Source organism: Erinaceus europaeus, chromosome 3, assembly GCF_950295315.1.
Source record: "Erinaceus europaeus chromosome 3, mEriEur2.1, whole genome shotgun sequence".
Classification (NCBI taxonomy): Eukaryota; Metazoa; Chordata; class Mammalia; order Eulipotyphla; family Erinaceidae; genus Erinaceus; species Erinaceus europaeus.
Window position 1 is genome coordinate 28,040,213 of NC_080164.1, and position 24,121 is coordinate 28,064,333.

A 24,121-nucleotide genomic window follows, 5' to 3' on the forward strand; every position below is an offset into this window, starting at 1 on the left:
GACTTCCTCTAGCTTTCTGCAGCTGGTGCCAGTTCGCAAAAGCTCTCTCCCTCGCTTATGTCCTTTCCGGTTCTGCCACAGGCCCTGCAGGCAACAGGAGTCCCGACAAGAGACAAAATGGCTCAGGGGTCAGACAGTGTTGCACCCGGTTAAGCACACATTGCACAAAGTTCAAGGACCTGCTCATGGATCTGGGTTCGAGCCCCTGTTCCCCACCCACAGTGGGGACGCTTCATGAGCCACTGAAGCAGGTCCGCAGGTGTCTTTCTCTCTCCCCCTCTACCTCGCCTTCCTCTCTGAATTTCTCTCTGTCCTATATAAAGTGGAAAAATATAATGGCTGCCAGGAGCAGTGGATTTGTAGTGCTGACACCGAGACCCAGTGGTAACCCTGCAGGGAGGGGAAAAAAAGAAAGGGGGGCCAAGAGGCCAATTCCACTGGGTGACTGACAGAAACCCCATGTGGCCAGCTCCACGCCGCTTCTCAGCAGGGTACACAGGGCTGCATTTCACTTGCTGCCAGGAGGTGAAGGGTTGCTTAGATTTCTCAGAAAAAATTAGAAGAGCAAAGTTGTTTTTCCATCCTGTTGGGGGGCATTAGCTTTATTTGTATAGTTGTTGCTCCTGCTGCTGTTTTACATGATACGGAATGCACAGATAGATGTGGCTGACAGAGAACATATAAAATGCAAATAAATTGCACACAGAGATTATGTTCCTTTCAGTGGAGAAGAAAATTATGGATTCAAAGGACCATATTGCCTATCCAAAGAAGACATAAAAGGTTCCACATTGAAATGAAAAAGAAAAAAACAAAAAACTACTGACAATTAAAATCTTACTAGGCTGGTCATGATGGTGTGAACATCAGAAAACCCTTATTTATTGCTGCGTGTGTGTGTGTGTGTGTGTGTGTGTGTGTGTGTGTGTAACTGGGGCCTCACATCTGCTGATTTCACTGCTGCCTTTTCATTCAGAGAGTAAGAGGAGAGACACTATAGCATCAGGGCTTCTCCGAGCGCCTTGGCACCTCTCATATGGTACTGGGGCTCCAATATGGACTGAACACATAGCAAGGCATGTGCCCCACCTGGTGGAGCTCTCTCTCCACCCCAATCAGGGAACTGTTGACTGGAAGCTGAAGCGATGTCCCCATGCACCTCGGGGGAGGGAGGCTCTCCACACTCCCACCAGGGTCCGGGGTCCTGCAGTTTAGATCACTGTCCCTGAGCTCACAGAGACACACGCTGCAGCAACGCCTCCTGATCAGGGAGTCAGCCTGGCCTAGGGTCTGCAGGAGTCTCTGGCAGGCTGGTGTGTGTGTGGGGTCCCTCTATTCCTCCTTCTGCAGCCAGGAGGCTGGTGGAGGCTGGTGTCCCCCCAGAAGGCAGGGACTTTCTGTACTTGCATAGTAAAGCCACTGTTCTCCCCAGGCTCACCCAGTGGGCCTCCTTGGGCATCAGGGAGCCCCATGGGGGTGCCGCGTCTGTCCTGCCCATGTCACCAGGGACGACAGTCTCTTCTTCATGGCTGGTATCTCCTGGGGGGTTGAGGTCACCTTTCCTGCCCACCAGCTGCTGACAGTGGGCTTCACTGAGCAGCAACACCAGAGTCCCACCGACTCGGAGCACCCTGGAACGAGATGAGACAGGTGGACTCGGGCCTGCTCTCTCAGCACACACGTCAAACATCTGGTGCTCTCAATCTGAGAGCTGCTGCTGTTCACCTGCACACAAGCTCTCTGACAGTGCTGCACATTTATTACCATAAATACGGGGGCTGCCAGTACAGATCTGCTTTCCCTACCATAATTTGTAGTCACCAGTACAGATCTGCTTTCCTTACCAGTCCTACACCAACTCTCTATCATCAATCAGTCTATCTATCTGTCTGTCTATCTATCTATCTATCTATCTATCTATCTATCTATCTATCTATCAATTTTTGTCACCAGGGTTATCCCTGGGGCTAGGTGTCAGCACTACAAATCTACCTCTCCCAGCAGCCATTTTTTGCCTTTTTTTCTTCTTCTCTATTTTAATTTTATAGGTCAGAGAGAAATTGAGAGGGGAGGGGAGATAGAGAGAGAGGGAGAGAGACAGGCTTGCTTCACCACTCATGAACCTTCTATCTGCAGGTGGGGAGTGGGGGCTTGAACTCAGGTCCTTGTGCACTGTAATGTCATACACCAACTTTTCATTCTTTGCATTTTAGAGAGAGAGAGAGAGAGAGAAAGCACTACTGTGCACTCTGCCATTTGTGGAGCTTCCTCTGGTGCCTGGGTACTCCCTTGTGGCATTAGGATTTGAACCTAGAACCTTCTGCATGGTTCAAGGTGTCCACACTACCAGAGAAGCTGTCTCCCAGGCCCTGAAAGAATGATTTCTAAGTAGACTCTATCTTGTACGAGGACATGAAATGACTATTTCAGTGCTATTCCTCTGACTGGAAACGGCAGATGACCAGACTACAACCACTCTGGGGAATTAGGCCACCACAGTCACACTGGCACGGAGTTGCTCTGATGTATTTTAGTGAATTGCCTAGGAGCTCAAAAATGATGGGGGTCAGTGTCACGGCTCACCTCTCCATTTCTCCTAGAATGCTCCTGATGTCTTTTCCTAACTTGAACTTCTTCCCAAATGGAACGTCAGAAATAATAACATCAACACTTTCTGACAGCAGCGGCAACTCTGAAACACAGAAGCCAGAGGAGCCCTTTACAGTCAATAATTACAACCTGAACGTGAGGAAACTCAAGCACACAGGGCTATCTTTGCATGTTAAGGAGCTCTGAGGGTTGCTGACATTGTTTCTAAGCAGTGGTGAGATTCTTCAGAATCACCCGAGATTGATGGCATACTCCATGCATTTTGTTCTTCGGAAATTGGTTTTTCAGGTCTGCTAGGGCATAAGTGGCATAGGATTTTAAATTAACCAGGCAACTCAATTCTCTAAAGATATTACATGAGTATAAAATTACCAAACCCAAGAAGAAATGCATTAAGTCACCTAGAAAAACCTTTTACAAAGTTCTGTTTATACTTCTCATTTCCCTTTCCATGTCTGTGTATGAAAATTTGCATGTATAGGTCTACTTGTTTTGAAGGAAGATGACTGTACTTTTCACTGTACTTTTATTTTTAATGGGGACTAAGGCTAAAAAACACCTACATTAAGTCCCAAGTTCTAGAGACTAGACTAAGATTAACTGACACAGTGAACCCTAGCACTAAACAAAATTCAATGTAGTCTTTGATTATTATTTTTTTCTTTATGGAGGGGCTCATGGTCTACAGTCAACAGTAAAATCCAGTAGCTGGTCCATGTGTAACATTCCCCAGTTTTCCACATAACACTCTAGCCCCCACCAAGGTCCTCTACCACCCTCATGTTCCAGGACCTTAACACTCTCCACCCACTCCCTACCCCCATCCCTGAGCCCTTTACTTTGGTGCAATACATGACTAGACTTTGATTATTAAATATAATCTTTCTTGTCTCTCCATTCTCTCCTTGGAAACTAGATCCTCACAAGACAATGCACCCGATCTCAACCCCCATTTTCTGAGCTTATTTTTTTATTTTCTCCTTACTGGCTTCCTTCCCAACTATCATCTAATTTAAGGTGGAAGGTGCCTCAGCTGTCATTGTGAATAGCATCTAATTCTGCAGAGAAGCAACAAAGTCTTAATAATCATTATTCTTCTAGACAACATGAATTCTCTGGCTTTAGCTATCAGTGGTGTCAACAACCAAATTCTTTATGGCAAGAAATTTAAAAAACAGTTCGATTTCCAGCTATAGCCCCTCCCACCATTTCTCTCATTGAGATAAATACATTTTTACTGAGTGCTTTTGCTTGTTTTTAAGGTAAAATCTTAGAGGAAATACTCAAGACATGAGAGCTAAGTAGAGTTGGTGGTGGGACAGAGACAAGATGGTGGACTCAGGTGTTTGGAGATTGTGAAGGGGTTGATGCAAAAGACTTTCTTTCTTTGGTTAACATAGAGAAATTGAGAGGAAAGGGGAGATAGAGAGGGAGAGAGACAGTGAGACATGGGCATCGCTGCTTCTCTGCTTGTGAAACATCTACCCTATAGGTAAGGACCCGGCACTTCAGTTTAGGTCCTTACGCATGGTAATGTGTGCTCTACTTATCGGGTGTGCCACAGCGAGTCCAGTCTTTTTTTTTTTTTTTTGTTAAACGCAGTTCTGGAAATGCACCCTGGTCTTTGTACATGTGTGCTGTTACTCAGTGGAGGATGTGACCAATTTTTTTCATTCATCCATTCATTCTTTCTTTTTTGGATGAGAGAAAGAGGCACTCCTCCAGCATGCCCAGGGCCAGGGCCCAAGCCCAGGACTACACACAGCCTGGTGTGTGTTTTGTGAGGTGAGTTTTCTCCCGGACCCTGAATGTGCTCACTTGGAAGGGAGAGGGGAGGGCGGAAGGAAAGAAAAAGGAGGAAGGAATGTGGAGCTCCCCCAAAAAGCTGAAAGCTCAGCATCTTGGAGAAACATTGTTTTAATTAGATCAACAGCTTGGATTCCTGGCTGTGGCTGAAACGCTGCCTCTGCCTCTGCCCAGTTCTACCCTCACCTCCCCCTATTCAGACACCAGAAGTCCCAGCTTAGCATATGGGGATGCATGAAGCCAGGATAAGGCATAACTGCGCAGTGATTCATATTGTTGGTCTGAGAGCACCCCAAAGGGCCCTGACTGTGGTTCTGGCTTTTAAGTTGCTGAACTGTGCCCGCGTCAGGGGCTCCCTGGTTATGGGAAACGGTTCAGAGGTACCACAAACATTTTACAAAGGCAAAGCTTCAGTTCTGGGTACTGTCCCTAATGACGAATCTCACAAAAAAAAAAATAAAACAAGTTACTAGGAAGGCTAAGGAGGCAAGATGGGAGTCTGTTAAGACGATCTGTGCATATTCTGGGACTCACAGTCCTGTCAGGGAGATGAAGGCCTCTCCTCAGGGGGAAAGACCAACTACCCACTGTCACTTCCAGTAAATATTTCAAGGCAGGGGCCAGGTGGTGGCTCACCTAGTTGAGAGCACATGTTACAATTCTCAAGGACCAGGGTTCGAGCCCCTGGTCCCCACCTACAGGGGGAAAGCTTTCCAAGTGGTAAAGCAGGGCTGCAGGTGTCTCTCTTTCCTTCTCTAGCTCCCCTACTCTCTCGATTTCTGGCTGTCTCCATCCAGATTTTTGGTTGTCTCTATCCAGTAAGATAATAAAAAAAAAGTTCTTTAAGAATATGTTTCAAGGCTGCACCCATTGACTTCCCACTCACACCCCATATTCCTTAAGTGCCAGAAATGATGACTGTGGCAACCACCCATGGACAGACACCTGTGTCCACTGCCTGCCTCTCTCCCCTCCCCCACACCCATGTATCCACCCATAAAAGCCCACAGAATCCTAACCTTGGAGCTGAAGCTTTGTCTCTGGCCTCTGGCCCTCTTCTCCCTTTGAAGAGTATAGACTCTTTTTTTTATTTATTTATTTTCCCTTTTGTTGCCCTTGTTGTTTTTATTGTTGTTGTAGTTATTACTATTATTGTCCTTATGAGATAGGACAGAGAGAAATGGGAGAGAGGAGGGGAAGACAGAGAGGGGGAGAGAAAGGTAACACCTGTAGACCTGCTTCACCGCCTGTGAAGCGACTCCCCTGCAGGTGGGGAGCAGGGGGCTCGAACCGGGATCCTTACACCGGTCCTTGCACTTTGCGCTACGTGCGCTTAACCTGCTGTGCTACCGCCCAACTCCCCGAGTACAGACTTTCTTTCCACTTACCATTTACCTCCTTTATCTCTAATAATTTCTTTTTGCACCTGTCCTACCAGTCAACAACTATCAATACCCTATCAGCTGCAATTTTAATTTGGGCATATGCTGAGTACTAGCACCACAGACTATGTTTAGGGGGTCAATAACTTGGCCTTTTGTGGATGAAAGGTAGGTCTGGTTTTATATTGGGGTTCTGGGTGTGTGTGTACATCCACTCCCCCAGACACCATCCCCAGGACGGACCTGTAACAGAGGCCTTGAGCAGCTCCACTCTGTCCCAGAAGCCAGCAGCAGTCAGATTGTCCCCTGCACCGACCAACTGGGCATCACTGATGTCCGCTCCCACGTAGCAAGCGTTCTGCAGGGCAGAGGTGTGAACAGGTACAGAGGGACTCAGATATGCCATGCAGAGAGATATTCCAGAGCTGGAGAAAAGCTCAGAAATAATTAAAAAAAGGAAAAATCAACTTGCATTTCCTCAAATGGAGAAAATGAAGTCAACACATATTTTTAAGAGATTAGTTTGCTTTTTAACAAGATCTGTTGCATTTGTTTTATATGAGAATCTCACATGGGATACAGAGGAGAGCGAGATGAGCCAGAGCACCACTCCACTACATGCAGAACCAGGGATAGAACCAGGAGCCTCAGGCATGAAAGTTTGACACCCTGTCAACTGAGCTATTTCTCCCAGATCAGCTATGAGAGAATGAGAGAGAGAGAGAGAGAGAGAGAGAGAGACCAGAGTGCCAGTCTGCTCTCACCTATGTAGTGCTGGGAATTGAACCTGGGGCCTTGTGTATGCAACCAATAGACGGATTAATTCAGGATGAAAGAAACTGGAAGTGTTTCTTTCAAATGATACTCAGTAGCAGAAAAAAAAAACAATAACCTTGTGTTGAAATTGTGTTATATTGTGTTGAGGTTTTAAAACATTGTTGATGACAGTTTGCAGTTCAGAGACTTAAAGAACACAGAGATTAGCATAATCCCGACAAAACTGAAGGTGAGTAATGCTTTTCTGCATGTATCTAAATATCTTCAGAAATTACACAGGGATCATGGCCGCTGGATAGTTCACCCTGGATGGCACCTGCTTTGCCATGTAGGGTATCCAGGCTTCAGCCCTCAGCACCATATAACAGGTGCTTCAGGACTAGGAGAAGCTCCTCTCCCATGGTCTCTCACTTCCCGATTTTATTTCTTTTCCTTTCTTTTTTTTTTTTCACCAGAATACTGCTCATCTCTGGCTTATGGTGGGATTGAACCCGGGATTATCGAGCCTCAGGCATGGGAGTCTGCTTGCATATTCATTATGCTATCTACCCCCACCCGCTACCGCTGTCTTATTTCTCTCTCTCTTTCCATCTGAAAAAGTCAGTCCAGTGCAAACTTCTGAGCTGTGGTGTCTCTCTTTATGTCTTGCTTCTCTTTCTCTTTTTCATCCAAGAAAGTCCTCCTGGAGTTGTGAAGCCCCAACAACAACAAAAAGGAAGAAAAAAAATTAACACAACTTAATTAACATTTCACAATACACTTAGACTGCAGTAAATAACAAGTTATACAATTAAAATAATAATCGCCCAGTAGCCAACCTCCTTGTCAGCAGCTGGTGAGAGAGCACACATACTAGTTAATGAAGTTATTCTGCTTGGCATATGGAACTGGAGAACTTACTGGCCATTCTCGGGCAGCTTCCAGAAGGATTGTTCCAAGTCCACACATTGGATCTAAAACGAATGCCCCGGCCTGAGGACAAAAATGTGGATTAAGAGGGTTGGGCGGTAGGTAGCACAGCAGGTTAAGCGCACGTGGCACAAAGCACAAGCAAGGATCGGAGTAAGGATCCTGGTTTGAGCACCTGGCTCCTCACCTGCAGGGGAGTCACTTCACAGGCGGTGAAGCAGATCTGCAGGTGTCTCTCTCTCCCCCTCTCTCCATTTCTCTCTGTTTTATACAACAACAATGACATTAATAGCAACAATAGTAATAACCACAACAACAATAAAACAACAAAGGCAACAAAGGGGGGGAACGGGCCTCCTGGAACAGTGGGTTTTGTGTGGGTTTTGTGTGGTGCAGGCACAGAGTCCCAGAAACAACCCTGGAGGCAAAAAAAAAAAAAAAAGAAAGAAATGTGGATGAAGTCTGTCACCATCAGCACTGTGACAGAAATTTAGAACCGGAGGAAGGCAGAAGACAGAGGAAGTCTTTCCTGAACTGAGCTAGGTGCGTGTGGGCAGGGCAGGCTGAGGAAGGGGACCAGGTGTGGTAATGGAAGGTCCCTGGGTGTGAGACCTGAGGACAGGCTGCCCTTCCGGATGGACTGAGTCAGCTCTTGGTGGCACCAGTCTCCAAGCCCAGGTCTCAGTGACATGCCCAGGCATGATAAGCCATGTGCTATGGCAAAAAATAAATAAATAAGTAAAAATAGTGAAATAAAGCTCTTTTTAAAAAAAAAATTATCACACTCAGGGAGTCTGACGGTAGTGCAGCAGGTTAAGTGCACGTGGTGCAGAGTGCAAGGACCGGTGCAAGGATCCCAGTTTGAGGCCCTGGCTCCCCACCTGCAGGGGAGTCGCTTCACAAGCAGTGAAGCAGGTCTGCAGGTGTCTCTCTTTCTCTCCCCTCTCTGTCTTCCCCTCCCCTCTCCATTTCTCTCTGTCCTATTCAACAACAATGACATTAATAACAACAATAACTACAACAACAATAAAAAGACAACAAGGGCAACAAAAGGGAACATAATAAATAAACTTTGAAAAGTCTTTAAAAACCAGGATTTCAGCTGAGTAGCCTCCCAGAGCCCAATTTTTTGTTTCTTTTATTTTTGAGAGATACTGGGAGGTGGCCCCTACGCCTACACTGAACTTCTCTGTTCCAGACTCTTGGAAACAGAGTTGGCAGTCAGCTGAGGTAAAGAACAAACACCTCATCACAGACCCCTGCAAGCGTCAACCCGGCTTTGACCTAACACGTTATGATTGGGCCCTCCTCAATCGGTATCAAACAGGCCATGGCCGGTGCGCCGCTATGTTCCATCGCTGGGGAGCCAGAGACGAGCCGAACTGCTCCTGCGGCTACAGACAGACTATGACCCACATAGTCAACGACTGCCACCTCTTCAGATTCAAAGGAGGTCTCGAAACTTTACATCAGGCTCAACCTGACGCTGTTGACTGGCTACGGAAGAAGGGCAAACGCTAGAAGAAGGGGGTTGGCATCATAGCACAACTCCACCATCCAAATAAACACAGAGGCATAGCACCTATGTATCACTTCTATGGACATAATGAGCCACATACACACACCAAAGCACTGCTCCATCACCCATGATCCTCCGCACTGCTGTCCATGGCACTCCCATGTGGTGCTGGGATTTGAATCCCAAACCTCATGCCTGGTAAAGTATGCTACCATGTGAACTATCTCCCAGCTCTAAGACAGCTAGACATCTCAGATTCAGAGCATTTTCCCCAGTCAAAATGCTCTCAAAACTTCCACAACAAACAGTGCAACACACATACATACATGCACACACACTCCTGAGAAAGAAAAAAGAGGAGGAAATGGCAGACAGAAAATAGATCTCACACACACACACACACACACACACACACACACACACACACACACACACACACACACACACACACACACACACTGACATTGAGTCCTCACCTGGATCTCGGCAAGGGAGGCCATGGCCCAGGCGACGGTGGACCTCAGCCCAGCTGTCTGGATGTAAGCTCGGCTGGCAAGGGGGACCCTGTGGGGAGGAGCAACCAGTGACACCCCCGGAGTGGTAGCAGGGAGGAGGACAGGTGAGAGGACTCAAAACCACACCCAACAAGTCAGTGAGTGGTTTCAACACATTTCCCAGCACCCGCGGGTGGGTACCCTGGGTCAGAGGCACATGTCGCCTCATCACAAACACCTTCCCCAGAGCCCCTGGCTTAGCCACTCAGCCTGGCAGTCCAGGAAGCTATCTTGCTTTATTTATTTACTTTTATTATTTTTTTTAGATACAGACAGAAAGAAATTGAGAGGGGAGGGAGAGATAGGGAAAAAGAAAGACACCTGCAGCCATGATTCACTACTCATGAAGCTTCCCCCCCCTGCAGGTGGGACCAGGGGCTTGAACCTAGGTCCTTGTGCACTGTAATATGAGCACTCAACCAGGTGTATCACTGCCCAGGCCCAAAGAAGCTAGCTTTGAAGAGAACCAAAACGTAAACCCTCTGTACTTAACTCCTGAAGACTTCATCACACACAAGGGAAAAATCTCCACTGTCTTCTATGAAACATTTATTGATTCATTTTTACAATAGAAAGAAACCAGGGCAGTGTTCAGCTCTGGCATATGGGGCCCTGAGTTTGATCTCCAGTACTGCATGTGCCAGAGTGAGGGTCTGGTTCTCTCTTCCTCTCTTGCTAATACATAAAAGTATGTTTTAGAAGTATATTAGTTCAAAATCATAATTGAGGGATGACTTCCCATTCTAGACATCTTGGAAAAAAGAGTATTTGGTGTGGGGAGATGTCTTTGTCACACATGTCACCAAGTGCTTTTCATTTATTTATTTATTCCCTTTTGTTGCCCTTGTTGTGTTATTGTTGTTGTCGTCATTGTTGGGTAGGACAGAGAGAAATGGAGAGAGGAGGGGAAGAGAGAGAGGGGGAGAGAAAGAGAGACACCTGCAGACCTGCTTCACCGCTTGTGAAGTGATTTCCCTGCAGGTGGGGAGCCGGGGGGCTTGAACCAGGATCCTTATGCTGGTCCTTACGCTTTGCTGCCACCTGTGCTTAACCCACTGCGCTACTGTCCGACTCCCTACCAAGTGCTTTTTTTAAGTGTCAGGAATTTCATGAGGTGCCACTGCAGCCATCTCTCTCATACCTCTCAGGGTGAAGCTCCAGGAGCGCACTGACTGAAGCCAAGGACCCCAGTCTTTAGCCCCTTCTGTCACATCAGTTCTCTACAACAGTTGACAGTTTTACAAACTTCTAAGGCACAAACATAGAGCTTAGAACAGGAGGACATGTACCTGAGCACAGGAATCCCCACCACTGAGTACACGTCACTGAGATGCAGAAAGACCTGGAAGAATTAAACACAGAAGCAAGAACGCATTACTACATCACCCAATAATTTCCAAACTCACATTTTAGGAACTAAGAGAATCTAGATCTCAACTAGATAGTCAGTCTAAAGTCTTATTTGTCAAATCTGAAAAATGTACCAGGATGCTCTTTTTTTTTTTTTTCCTTTTCTTTTCTTGAGTAGGGGTGAAGTAAATTTAAGTATATTTCACAGACAAATCCTGAGGTGAATTTGGTGAACAAGTTACATGGAAAAATCACTTTCTGGAAAACTCAAGGTGAACTTGCTCCCCATAGTTTCCAGAAATAACGTTCACTTTTTGGTATTTTTGGATTAGCGAAGCCTTCCTGAATTCACCTCAAATAAGAATGAGGCTTCAGGTGATCACTATAGGCTACACCAAAGCCCAGGCAACAGAAAAGTTTTATTTAATTTTAATTTTTTTTTTTTTAATGAGAGAGACACAGAAGCACAGAGACAGAGAGAAAGACCAGAGCACTGCTTAGCTCTGGATTATAGGGATTGAACCAGGGACCTTGGAGCCTCAGGCATGAAAGTCTTTTACATACCCATCATGCTGTTTCCTCAGTCCCAGAAACCATTTTCCAAGCTAAATATATGGCAACGAGAACTACTCTTTTTCCTTCCACTCTCTGTGGGTGGGTTTCTTCCTTCACTTAGGTCAAAAAAGTAGATCTAAACGTCTCTAGTTATCATTAGCAGCCCACATATATTCTAAAAATCAGAATATTACTTTTCTAATCTTGGAAGGTTACTGGAATATTCACACTCTGCTGTCTGACCTCAGGAGATTTGTTCCCTGATATTTAGACCTGAAGGATATTTTTAATATGAGTCAGTCAGTCAGGATCATTCCCAGGCTGCTAGGTTTTTCATTAAGAATCTGAAAGGAACTTCACGTAGTTTTTCCTTCCTTGATCACGGAGCCAGGCTTCTCAATTTTTTATACTGCTCATTTTAGAAAAATTATGGAGATCCTTTTTTATTTAAAATTTATACCGCAGGTATGTTACACAGATATTTTTATGTCAAATACTGAGTGCAGCTTCTTCTACCACAATTTTCCCCATTAAATCTGCAGAACAAAATTTATTGGATAGTTTTCACAGTCTTGGTTCTATACGTTACTGTGTGTGATTTCTGTGTTGTCAATGTTGTGTTTGTACTGATTTTTACCAAGAATAGCTATTATGAACTTCACTAAATGGTGAATGTAATTTATATTTGCTGCTTCAGTCTGAACTAAACTCTGACAAAACTACGGTTCTCTGAGAAGGACTGGGAAGCATTGGGGGTGAGGGAGGGCAGGAAGCCATGCATCGGATAAAAAAAAAAAGCAATGGATGGCATAGAAGTTGGCAGGCAGAGTACAGGACTTGCATGCATGAGGTCCTGAGTTCAATCCCTGGCACCGCATATGTCTTTCACTAATCAATCTTAGGGAAAGAAGAAATGGAAAGACAGCCTCATGCTCAAAGATATTTGGAATCAAACACCTTGTACAAAATGGATAAAGGGGATTTACTTATAAATGTACTTTTTAAAAATGAGAATGACCGGATAAGGTACTATATGGCTCTACGCACTGTGCTTCTTTGCGGCTGGAGAGATAGCTCATTTGGGAAGGTGCCTGCTTTGTCCTGTGTACAGCTTAGGGTCAAGCCCGGTCCCTACCACGCTGGAGGGAGCATTGGTGCTGTAGTCTCTCTCTCTGAAAAATTTGTCCTGTGGATAACAAGACAAAACAACCCAAAAAGCAAAATCTGCTCTGGTCAGCTATTCCTCCATTTTACAGCCAAACGACAGTAAATCTCTGGATGTATAAAGTGTAGAAATGACCCAACTACTTGCCAAATTTACAAGATGGCTTTTCAGACATAGTGAAGTGTCTTTACAGCTAGCATTTATTTCCACATCAGCATTTTACTTCCCTCTAATTAAATCTAGAGCAATCTCATCACATTAATTTCAAAATGGAGGAGAACATCCTCCCTCAGCCCTGAAGGAGCCCACAGGAATGCAGCTTGGGACCATATGGCCCTCTTGAAGCTTCCTGTGACTCGAATTAGTTAGAGGTCTGCTTACAGGGACTTGCTTCATCTGACAGTGACTGTACATGGTATCTCTACAGTAAATGTCTTTCATCAGCTGTGACAAAATATTCCATTCCACAATGTCTGATGTGGATAACACATTAATCTTTTTCAGAAAGGAATTTTTTCTTTCCTTCCTTCCTTCCTTCCTTCCTTCCTTCCTTCCTTCCTTCCTTCCTTCCTTCCTTCCTCTGTTGTTGGGGATTCAGTCTCTGGGCCAACTTTTTTCAGACAGAAACAGAGAGAGAGAGAGAGAGAGAGAGAGAGCAAGAAACAGTACAACACTGGAGCTTTCCCCAATGCCATAGTGCTCCCACATGGTGTACAAGGGATTCGAGCCTGCCTGGGTCATGCTTGTGGCAAAGCAGGCATCCTCCTATGTGAGTTGTGTTTAAAATTTTTTTTTATTTATTACATTTGAGAGAGAATTTCATCAGACAGACAGACAGACAGACGGACACACACACGCTCACACACACACACACACACACACACGCTCACACACACACACACACACACAGAGATGGAGAGAATGGCCAGAACATCACTTTGGTACATTCAGCACTGGGGAGTAAACAGACCTCAGGCACGCAAGTCCAGTGCTATACCACTGAACTATCTCCCCAGCCTCTAGAACAATGCTATTTAAAATCTACCTAAAATAGACCTACTAGCTTTTTCCAAAATGGAGACCCCCCCAAATCTTCATTTGCAATATTCTTGCCTTTAGGTTCATGATTAGTTAACAATTTGTTCTGCTTTATATCTTTTTTTTAAATTTCTTTATTGGGGAATTAATGTTTTACATTCAACAGTAAATACAATAGTTTGTGCATGCATAACATTTCCCAGTTTTCCATATAACAATACAACCCCAACTAGATCCTCTGTCATCCTTTTTGTACCTGTATTCTCCCCCCCACCCACCTCAGAGTCTTACTTTGGTGCAACATGCCAATTCCAGTTCAGGTTCTACTTGTGTTTTCTCTTCTGATCTTGTTTTTCAACTTCTGCCTGAGAGTGAGATCATCCCATATTCATCCTTCTGTTTCTGATTTATTTCACTTAACATGAATTTTCCAAGGTTTATCCAGGATCAGCTGAGAATGTTGAAGTCACTGTTTTTAATAGCTGAGTAGTATTCCATTGTGTATATATACCACAACTTGCTCAGCCACTCATCTATTGTTGGACACCTGGGCTGCTTCCAGGTTCTGGCTATTACAAATTGTGCTGCTAAGAACATATGTGTCCACAGATCTTTTTGGATGGGTGTGTTGGGTTCCTTAGGATATATCCCCAGGAGAGGAATTGCAGGGTCAAAGGGTAGGTCCATTTCTAGACTTCTGAGAGTTCTCCACAGGGGTTGGACCAATTGACATTCCTACCAGCAGTGTAGGAGGGTTCCTTTGACCCCAAACCCTCTCCAGCATTTGCTGCTGTTACCTTTTCTGATGTATGACACTCTCACAGGAGTGAAGTGGTATCTCATTGTTGTCTTTATTTGTTATTTCTCTGATAGTCAGAGACTTGGAGCATTTTTTTCATGTGTTTCTTGGCCTTTTGGATCTCTTCTGTGGTGAATATTCTGTCCATGTCCTTTTCCCATTTTTGGATGGGTCCTCTGTTTTCTTGTTGTTTAGTTTGGCAAACTCTGCTTTATATCTTAACTCTTTTTTCAGCTACCAGGTTCTAGATGCTACCATGATGCCAACTGGACTTCTCCGGGCAGACGACCCCACCAATGTGTCCTGGATCCCTGCCTCCCGAGATCCCCACTCCACTAGGGACAGAGAAAGACAGGCTGGGAGTATGGATCAACCTGCTAATGCCCTTGTTCAGTGTGGAAGTAATTACAGAAGCCAGACCTTCCACCTTCTGCCCCCCATAATGATCCTGGGTCCCTACTCCCAGAAGGATAAAGAATAGGAAAGCTTTGGTGGTGGTAGATGGGATAGGGAGTTCTGGAGGTAGGAATTGTGTGGAATTGTACCTTTCTTATCCTATGGTCTTTTCAATATCACCATTTTATAAATTTAAAAAAAATTGACTTATTTTTTGAGTATATATATATATGAGAGAGAGAGAGAGAGAGAGAAGAGGCATGGGGGAAAACAGTACAGTTCTGCTCCAGCACATATAGTGCTGGTGATGGAGCCTACTCACCCCGGCAAGTCCTCGCTCTGCCAGCTGAGCAGCTCCTAGACTCAGGAAAGAGGTTTGCATTGAAAGCTAGGTCTCATACTGCTCTGTGGCTACAGATCTCACGGACTTGCTCTTTAAAGCTCAGAAGCACCACGGGAAAGCCAGGGAGCACACTGGGCTCTGTGCTCCTGGCATCCAGCCCATGAGCCCAGAGAGACATCCCGTACCTCCAAACGTGGACATCCCATACCTCTAAACGTGGACGCCTCAGATCCGCTCTCCATCCAAACTGCTTCATTAGAGCAACTCCAACAAGCCTGCTCACCTCCTGGGAAGCAGGGCGTTTGAGGAAAGAAGAATCAATATGAGAAGCTGTGAAAGGTTTAAGTGTCAGGGGCCGGGTGGCAGTGCACCTGGTTGGGTACACCGTACCATGCACAAGGACCCAGGTTCAAGTCCCCAGTCCTCTCCTGCTGGGGGGGGGGGAGCTTCATGAGTGGTGAAGCAGGGCTGCTTCTGTCTCTCTCTCCTTATCTCCTGCTTCCCTCCCTGTTTCTTTTAGTCTCTATCCAATAAAATAAAAATAAATAAAAATAATTTTAAAAAATAGGAAGCCAAATAAGAATTTTTGGGCTTCATTGAAAAAAGGAGGAAGAAAGAAAGGTTTAACCATCAGCATATATATATTAGAAGATCATTTGCAAAAACCTTATGGAATTTATATAGACAATCAGGTTTTCCTTTGAGAAGTTAAACCTCATAGTTAAAAATGTATTTCCTAGAATCATTTTGATAGCTCCATTATATTTACTCCTGTATTTTACAAAGAGAGAACCACCTACTATTTTTCAAACAAAAGAGAAATATTCGCTTTGATTTGACAAGTGTCAATTAAATTACTAATCAACAAACTGGTATTTTAACTTTGCTTCAGATGGCAGTTCAAGAAAATGCATTTTTAAAGAGATCTGATCACACTGAGACGAAGCCTAAGGATTTCTTCTATGACATCTTTGCAAACTTAGACAGGGATTTCTTTGTGTAAAGAACAGGCATCCACTTAGGGAAGCCTACTTAGAGAGCTAAATGTCCTGTGCAGCAAAGGCCTTTCAAGAACTGCAAGGAGAAATGCATTTGTTCTGGAAAACGGGACACACTTTGAGAGGGTGAGTTAGTTGTACCATGAGGGCAAAGAGGAATGCGTATTTTCAAAAGTGGGGGCTGCTTGCTCAGGGGTTCCCGGGGGTGAGGTAGTACCTGTGTGGTGAAGGCCTTGGCGATGGCACCACTGCAGCGACAGGAGACGCGGAAAGTCAAACTGCCTGGGTCCTTGGTGCCAGCTGCTGTGGCTGCCTCCCCCTGGATCCCTGGGAGTGGATCTTGGGAAACAAGCCCTCGATGCCCTGGCACTGCCTCCTCCTCTCTTTCTTTCCCCAGCTGACCAGACTGCAGACTCTTTGGCTCTTCCAGTGTATGCTCTGTCCTGAGTTTCTTAGCGATGAGGGCTTCACTGTCCCCAGCTCTTTTTCCTTGTGGGGCAGTAGTTCTTGGAGAAAGCGTTCTTTCTTTCGCTTCATGCGCCAGCAGACGCTCCCAGGTTGAAAGGGCCTCCAGCCAGAGCTCTGGAGCATCATGTACAAGTCTCTGTAGCTCACGGAATGTTTTCTCTGAAGGAACAAAACCCCCAGCTCACTCTCTACCGCAGCCCTGGGTGGCCTCCTGCACTCACCACCCCAAAGCCCACCACCTCTATTTTGCTTCTTTTCTTTCAGAGAGCGAAAGAGGCCACAGCACCAAAGAGTCTTTCAGTGTGGTAAGAGGTGGGGTTCAAACTTAGGCCATGCATGTCACAAACAGAGCACTGTCTAAGTGAGCTATTTTGCCCACCCTCACCTTTATTTCTTTAATGGGTTTATTACACTGCTTAGACAATAAGCTTTAGATTTACAAGTGTTATGAAATTGCTATGTGACTGAATGGTAACTTCATTTTCATAGGGAATCCCTGTTATTTGACCTAAGAGTGTTGTGCACAATACAGTTTGGGCTTATATTTCATACTTGAAGACCTTAGACTACTACAAAGAAACAATTGTCACAGACTTGAGCAAGATCACCTGCCAGGTGCATCTCTTTGAGACATGTGTAGATTCTTAGTGAGAGCTGATTTTTGAAACAACATTGATCTTGCCCAGGATTTTAAATTTGGGTGAAAAAGAATAAATTGCAAAACAGAGCTCAGGAACAGAGCAGCCACCCCTTGGGACTCTCTCACTCCTGATAATTAGCATACGTCACAAAGTGAGCTTCACCCAGTAATACTCAGAAATACAGTCCCCAGGGTGAGGAAGCTCCACGGGTAGGGTGTGTGCCTTATGCATGCGGCCCAGGTTCTGGTCCCAGGTGCCACATGGGAGTCTCACAGTACCAAGGAAAGCTCCAGTGCTGTGGCATCTCTCTTTTTTCCTCTAGATCTTTGTCTCTATTTGAAAAAGTTGGTCTGTAATGATGAAACCACACATACATGAGCCCCCCCCCCCACCCCGTCTCCACAACCATGCTGCAAAAAGAAAAAAATAAGAACAAGCCCCTACATACTTTGGGGGCAAGCAGCAGACAGCACCGTTTCATCTTTTCAGGTTGAGCAAGGAGTGTGAGGTGACCTGAGAGTGATTCCAGCTATTCTGGCACATGGACCATGGGCTCCTGAGTTCCTGAAGCTCCAGACCCACAGTGTAGCAATGCAGGCTCCTCTCTAAAGCAATCTTCCTACCCTCTCTTGGTTTCTTCCTAGCTATATCTCTTTTAAATATGTTGTCAGGGAATGAATCCAGGGCCTCATGCTTGCAGGACACCAAAGAGGCCAATCTTCTATTCTTTATAATAATAATAAGTATTATTATTATTATTGTTGGGGGGGGAGGAGAGACACCACAGCACTGCTCCACCATCCATGGAGCTTTTCCTGGTGCTGTTGATGGTACTCATATATGGTGCTGGGGCTCAAACCCAGGGCCTGTGCAATACAGGCTGAGCTCCCTCTTCCCATCTTTCTTGGCCCACACTCTCTGGTTGACAGGATTTCTGCTGCAAAACCAGCAGCCAGAGTGAAATTTAAGGCAATATTCAACTTTTTTTTTCTTGCCTATATAAAATCCTGAAATTGCTTTAGCAGCATATGTATAAAATTAGGGCATGAACAGTATTTCTCTTACATTCCTTTGAGTCATTTTTAAAAGAAAATTTGTTTATTTGTGTGAGTGAGAGGGAGAGAGATGGGTAGAGAGGGAGAATGAGAGAGAGAGGGAGAGAGAGGGAGGGAGAGAGGGAGGGAGAAAGGGAGGGAGGGAGAGAGAGAAGAGAGAGAGAGAGAGAGAGAACAGGGTCAGAGCATCACCTAGCTCTGGCATTGGTGGTGATAGAGATTGAACCTGAGGCCTCTGGTATGCAAGTCCTGTGCTCTACCTCTGAGCCACCTACCCAACAGTTTCCTCCTCCCTTAACTCTAGTGGTCAAAAATGGGTCTGTGTTCATTCAAACCAGTCAAGGATGCTCAAACAGGAAAGCTTACTCCATAGTGACTGTCCAGGTTAATCACTCCTCAGTTCAAATTTTAAGGTGACAGACTGAACAGTTTATTACAAAGGTGATACAGGGACTGGGCAGTGGTTGAGTACACATGTTACTATCCACAAGGGCCCAGGTTCAAGCCCCTCATTCCCACTTTCAGGGAGGAAACTTCACAAGTGGTGAAGCAATGCTGCAGGTGTCTCTCTGTCTCAATCTCTCTCTACTTCTCTTTCCCATTTTGATTTCTTTCTGCCCTATCAAATAAAAATAAATAAATAAGCATTACATAAATAAAAAGATAGAGTGTGCAGGGTTATTTGTGCCTATAGATCTCAGTAAATGCACTAACTCTGGGGAAGACACCTGGTTACAGGTTTTTTTAAAAAATAATTTTATTTTTTTATTATTAGACAGGGACAAATAAAAATCAGTAGGAAAGAGGGAACAGATAGGCAGAAAGGGAGGAGACAGAGAGAGAGAGGGAGAGAGAGAGAGAGACCTACAGCACTGCCTCATCATTCTTGAAGTTTCACCCCCTGCAGGTGGGGACCAGGAGTTTGAACCCAGGTCCTTACACATGGTAACATATGTGTTCAACCAGGTGTGTCTCTGCTTGTCCCGAGATATAGTACTTATGGAAGAAACGTGGCTTAGGGTCCACAATCTCAGGGGACAGGTGGCAGATAACAGAGAGAAGAGACAGATCTAGTAACTAGTACAGTTAGGTGGCATTTAACATTCTAGGAATATAGAAAATACATAGTTAATGATTCCGGGGGCCTGAATGTGTGCCCAGTACCCTGGGGTTTGGTGTGGACAGGAGGGAGGAGCAGAACCACACAACTCACCTTTGTGTCTGGGGTAGGCAGGAAGTGGATGTTGCCTTTTGACCAGCAAAAATAACCTCTCTGCAGATTTTAATCTCTTCAGCGTGTTCAAGTCTGAACTGGTGGTGAAAAAAACTTTCCCTGAGACATATTCAACCTGGAGAGAGAGAAACAGATTGAAGCTGTGAGAGATATGCTGAAGCCTACTGGCCTCTCTGCCTCAGTGAGGAAAGCAGAAATCTATCACACAGGAGGGAGTCACAAGGCCACCTCTCAAGCGTCTGCTCTGGCCAGTCTCTGTGCCAGGCTCTGAGGGGATTTTATTTATTTCCTTTTGCCATTTGTAAGCTTACTCAGGTGTGGGCTGCTGGCCTCTGCTAAAGACAAAACTTGAGTGACAGGCGGGGTCTCACTAGTTGGCACTAGGGACATCTCTACTGGATTGCATTTTATTTTTTAAAATAACCACTCCCCTCTGTTGTCCTTATCGTAAAGGCAGAACTCAATACATTAGTATATGCTAAGTATTTTTAAATATCTAGGTATCTATTAAGTCTGCCCCAACAGCAGGAGGGGAATAGAAATGCAAAGCTGAATCCGACCAAGCTCTAGCTAGAACTAAGAGGAGTTTTTAGCAGGGAGAGAAGAGCCTAGGAAGCTCCCCAAATTTCCTGCCTTGTCCGATTGGTACCACCAGCATGTGACTCTAAGCAGATGGCACATGACTGACAAGTCCCAGGAGAGTGGCTTTCTCATTTTATTTCATTTTAATTAAAACAGCAACTGTGAGGCTGGGGGGCGGGGAAGCACATGCTTTGCAAAGGCCACAGATTCAATCCCTGGCATCACATAAGTGGTGCACTGGTCTCTTTCTCTCTCCCTCGTAAGCCAAATAAATAAATCCCTAGGGAGGGAAACAGTCTGGATCAGGGTCAGAATATAGGACTTGTATGCAAGAGGTCTCAGAGGTCTCAAATTCAATCCCCAGTTCCATATATGCGAGGGTTGAACAGTGCTCTGGAGAGGCTTGAATGGAAGGGAACCTTTAAAATTGCGCTATAAAGAGAAATAGCAGGGGCTGGGGAAGACAGCATAATGGTTATGCAAAAACGATTTTCATACCAGATGCTCCTAAGCCCCAGGTTCAATTCTCTGTGCCACTTTAAGTCAATACTCTGGTTAAAAAAAGAAAGAGAGAAAGACAAAAGGGAGGAAGGAAGAAGCTAGCTATCATGGCAGATGATGAGCTAGTGGCACAGCTGTAGACTAGCAGTCAGAAACCCAGTCCCGGGGGGCTGAGAGTGGTTTTCACTATAAAGAGGGGCATATAAACAAATAACACAGACCACACAACAGAAGCCACTGGATGGATGGTCCTGATAAACAGAGGAGCACATGTGCTCAGCAGCAGAACCTAAACTGATTGTCACCAGGCCCTGACAGACGCTTGCTGAGTCCCATGCTGGACCACAGGACAAACCACCCTCCTTGAAACGTGAAAGCAGACAGATCGAGCACAAGGCAGAAAGCGACAGAGGGAAATCTACAGACTAAATGAGACTTGATCAAATGTCGGCCAGTTATAGTATTCGGACCTTACTTCAATCCTGATTTAAACACAAACACTTGACAAAGGTGAAACTTACGGAACAAGGTGAAATCTGGATGATTGGATGGTGAGGAATCATTACACTTCAGATGTAGTACTGTGGTTTGCATTTTCCAATATGATGGGTAGCCATCAAATATACTGTCCCTTTTATACTGTGCTGTGCAAACTATGCTATAAAGAGAGTGCTGACCAAGCATCCAGGCAAGTCATTACAGATGAACTGTTTGCTGAAGTTCACTGGAGAGTCAGGCACAAGATCTGTCCCACCACCAAACACAAGCTGTACTTTGTCAAATGGAGGTTAAAAAAGGGCCATCACTGGCCTAGACCTCGAATAAATCCCTCTCTCCCTTGTTATTGGTAATCTCTATCAGGAACAACACAATAGACCCCTTTGTAGGCCCCCATAGGATCCTGCCCTCAACGTGGATCGACAACAGTAGAGAATGTTCCATCCTCCAAAAGGAGACTGGACAACATACTATATCTTCCACTTGAGGAAGATGGGTTCTGAAATTGGGGCAGCTTGGAACATTCCTACTCATGACCACAGAATGTGAGCTCAGATCTATAGGGATGCAGACAGAGGTCACATAGTCTTCTAAGCTGAATATGGGCCCCGGATCAGATCATATTGATGGTGTTTACAGTCAACAATATTTATACACCTTTCCCATATTTGGGAGCTACTCTCTTCCCTGATCCAGCTTTCTGGTCCTTTTTCCAGCCATGACATAGTCTCCCCAGACAATAACTTGGATCTACCTGCATATTAGATGTCAGGCTCAGGAAAAAAAAAAAACTAGAATAGTCATGGGCTCATTAGAATATAACTAAAATATGACTAGTAACTATCTACAAAATGAAGACCGCCCCCAAATCTTCATCTGCAATATTCTAGCCTTTAAGTTCATCATTAGTCAATAATTTGTTTGGCTTTATATGTTAACTCTTCTTTCAGCCACCAGGTTCCAGATGCTACCATGATGCCAACCGGACTTCCCTGGACAGACAACCCCACCAATGTGTCCTGGAGCTCCACTTCCCCAGAGCCCTGCCCCACTAGAGAAAGAGAGAGACAGGCTGGGAGTATGGATAGACCTGTCAACACTCATGTTCAGCAGGGAAGCAACCAAAGAAGCCAGACTTTCAATCTTCTGCATCCCACAAGGACCTTGGGTCCTTACTCCCAGAAGGATAAAGAACAGGAAAGCTACCAGGGGGAGTGGATGGGATACGGAGTTCTGGTGGTGGGAATTGTGTGGAGTTATACCCCTCTTATCCTATGGTTTTTGTCAGTGTTTCGTTTTTATAAATAAAAAGGAAAAAAAAAGAGAATATTAAAGCAGGAAAAAAATAACCCATCACCTAGAATCCTTCTGAAGATTAAATCATATCATGCACACGAAGTGTCTGATATACTCCACACACTTCATACACGTGAGAAGCCCACAGTATTGTTTCAGGAGTGCATTAGTTTCCAGAGGTAATGGAGAAGCTGGGATATGATCTCAGAGGTCATCTGCTCAGACCCCATTTTCCTGGCATAGCCATAAGATGAAAATAGAAAATTCTCAAATCTCTTGACATTTAATTGCTGTCATTGCCAAGGACAGTTTCCCAAGACTGGGCTGGAATCTCTTGCTGTAACCATCACCTACCCATCTCATTTTTGTCTTTGAAGAAGATGGAGAGAACAAGTAGAAGGGGTCTTGATCCCCATCTCCCCCAGTGTTCCTATCAACCCAGCTTGGTTCCAGCCTTCTATTTTTCACATCAAGAGGGCTAAAGTGAACATTTAAAACCATCAGGCAGCCTTGGGTCCTGAGCACAGAGGGGCCAAAGGCCTGGCTCCTGGTAACAGCATGACTACACTTGCCTGCTAGAGTTTCAAGCCCTGGCCCTGTCTCCCTCCGGCTGCAGGCCCTGCATCAGTGTCTAGACTGACCTGTGCTTAGTCTTTCTTTTCTGTTACACGTTGTTGTGAACATGTAGCAGGGGACACAGGGTTAGGACCTACGAATGTGCTCCTGACCCATGTCAAATGTTTTCTCAGTATCAGCAGTGCTGTTTTAGATTAGCCACATTCAACATCACGTTAAATGAGGTTCTATGACCATGCACGGCAGGAGGCTGGATGAGATGCTGCCTTCCCTCAGGATCCCTCTGCCTTCCTCAGGTGGCTCCTCTCCCCGCTGCTGGCCCAGTTCTCCCCCAGGCTGCACCGGGGCTCCTTTTACTGAGGCTGCCCTGCCCCCCCCCCCCAGCTCCTGCAGAGCATCACCAGGCACTGGGGGGCCTTCCAGCAGGACCGTGTTTCCCTGAAAAGTCACAGCAGACACAAGCCAGCCCCTGACACATCTCTCCCCAAACCTTGCAGACTGACCTGGGAGGGACCAAGACAGGCAGTCAGGCTGACCTGCAGGTCACAGTGACTTTGGGGGCTGGAGAGTGCTGACCCCACAGGGGTCAGAGGTCAGCAGGGCTCCTAACCAACCCGCCCACAGGCCCCCCCCCCCCACCGCAGAGAGAGCAGGGGAGGTGGGGGGAGGGTGTCCGGATCTTCCCTGCACTGAAGGGCGCCACCCAAGAGATACAGTCTCTGCAGAGATGCACCCACTGCCCTTTTGTCGAGCCAGGTGTGCAGCGTGTGGCACACTTTGGGGGCCTGCACTGCACCCGCGACACTGAACCCGCGACCGGGTTCCCTGCCCCCAAGTGACCTCTGTGCAGCCCAGGCCTTTCAATCAGTAATCACCAATAAAAGATCGATGCGACGCCCCCTGGTGGCCCAGCGGCGCGAGCAGGGAGTCATTTCGAGCCCACCCTCTCCCACTACTCCGCCTCAAAACTGGGATGAAGGGCACAGGGGACAAGCGACAGGCCATCTCACCCACCCTCACCGCGGGACCAGGGAGCTCAGACCAGATCCGGGGCTATCGGGGCGGAGTG

General features: G+C 45.8%; 1 protein-coding gene and 1 long non-coding RNA gene across 9 annotated transcripts in view; one reads left to right on the forward strand and one right to left on the reverse strand.

Annotated features, from left to right (window-relative positions):
* THUMPD2 (THUMP domain containing 2) overlaps positions 1-24,121 on the reverse strand; it is a 30,410-nt gene that overhangs the window by 6,082 nt on the left and 207 nt on the right. Inside the window, exons 2-10 of one of the 8 annotated variants that reach the window (XM_060186924.1) lie at positions 19,579-19,714; positions 16,419-16,828; positions 15,412-15,489; positions 10,847-10,899; positions 9,480-9,567; positions 7,476-7,547; positions 6,042-6,156; positions 2,584-2,692; positions 1,439-1,631 (exon numbers count right to left, since the gene is read on the reverse strand). In XM_060186924.1, the coding sequence (XP_060042907.1) occupies positions 1,439-1,631; positions 2,584-2,692; positions 6,042-6,156; positions 7,476-7,547; positions 9,480-9,567; positions 10,847-10,899; positions 15,412-15,489; positions 16,419-16,828; positions 19,579-19,714 (1,254 nt within the window). Of the gene's footprint in view, positions 1-627; positions 1,632-2,582; positions 2,693-6,041; positions 6,157-7,475; positions 7,548-9,479; positions 9,568-10,846; positions 10,900-15,411; positions 15,490-16,418; positions 16,829-19,578; positions 19,715-24,121 lie in introns of those variants that run through there. The other 7 variants (XM_016187212.2, XM_060186928.1, XM_060186925.1 and 4 more) reach the window with 7 other exon arrangements.
* LOC132537466 (uncharacterized) lies at positions 2,689-22,324 on the forward strand. The gene is made up of 2 exons (XR_009548907.1): positions 2,689-4,395; positions 22,131-22,324. It is a non-coding gene; the product is annotated as an uncharacterized LOC132537466 (long non-coding RNA).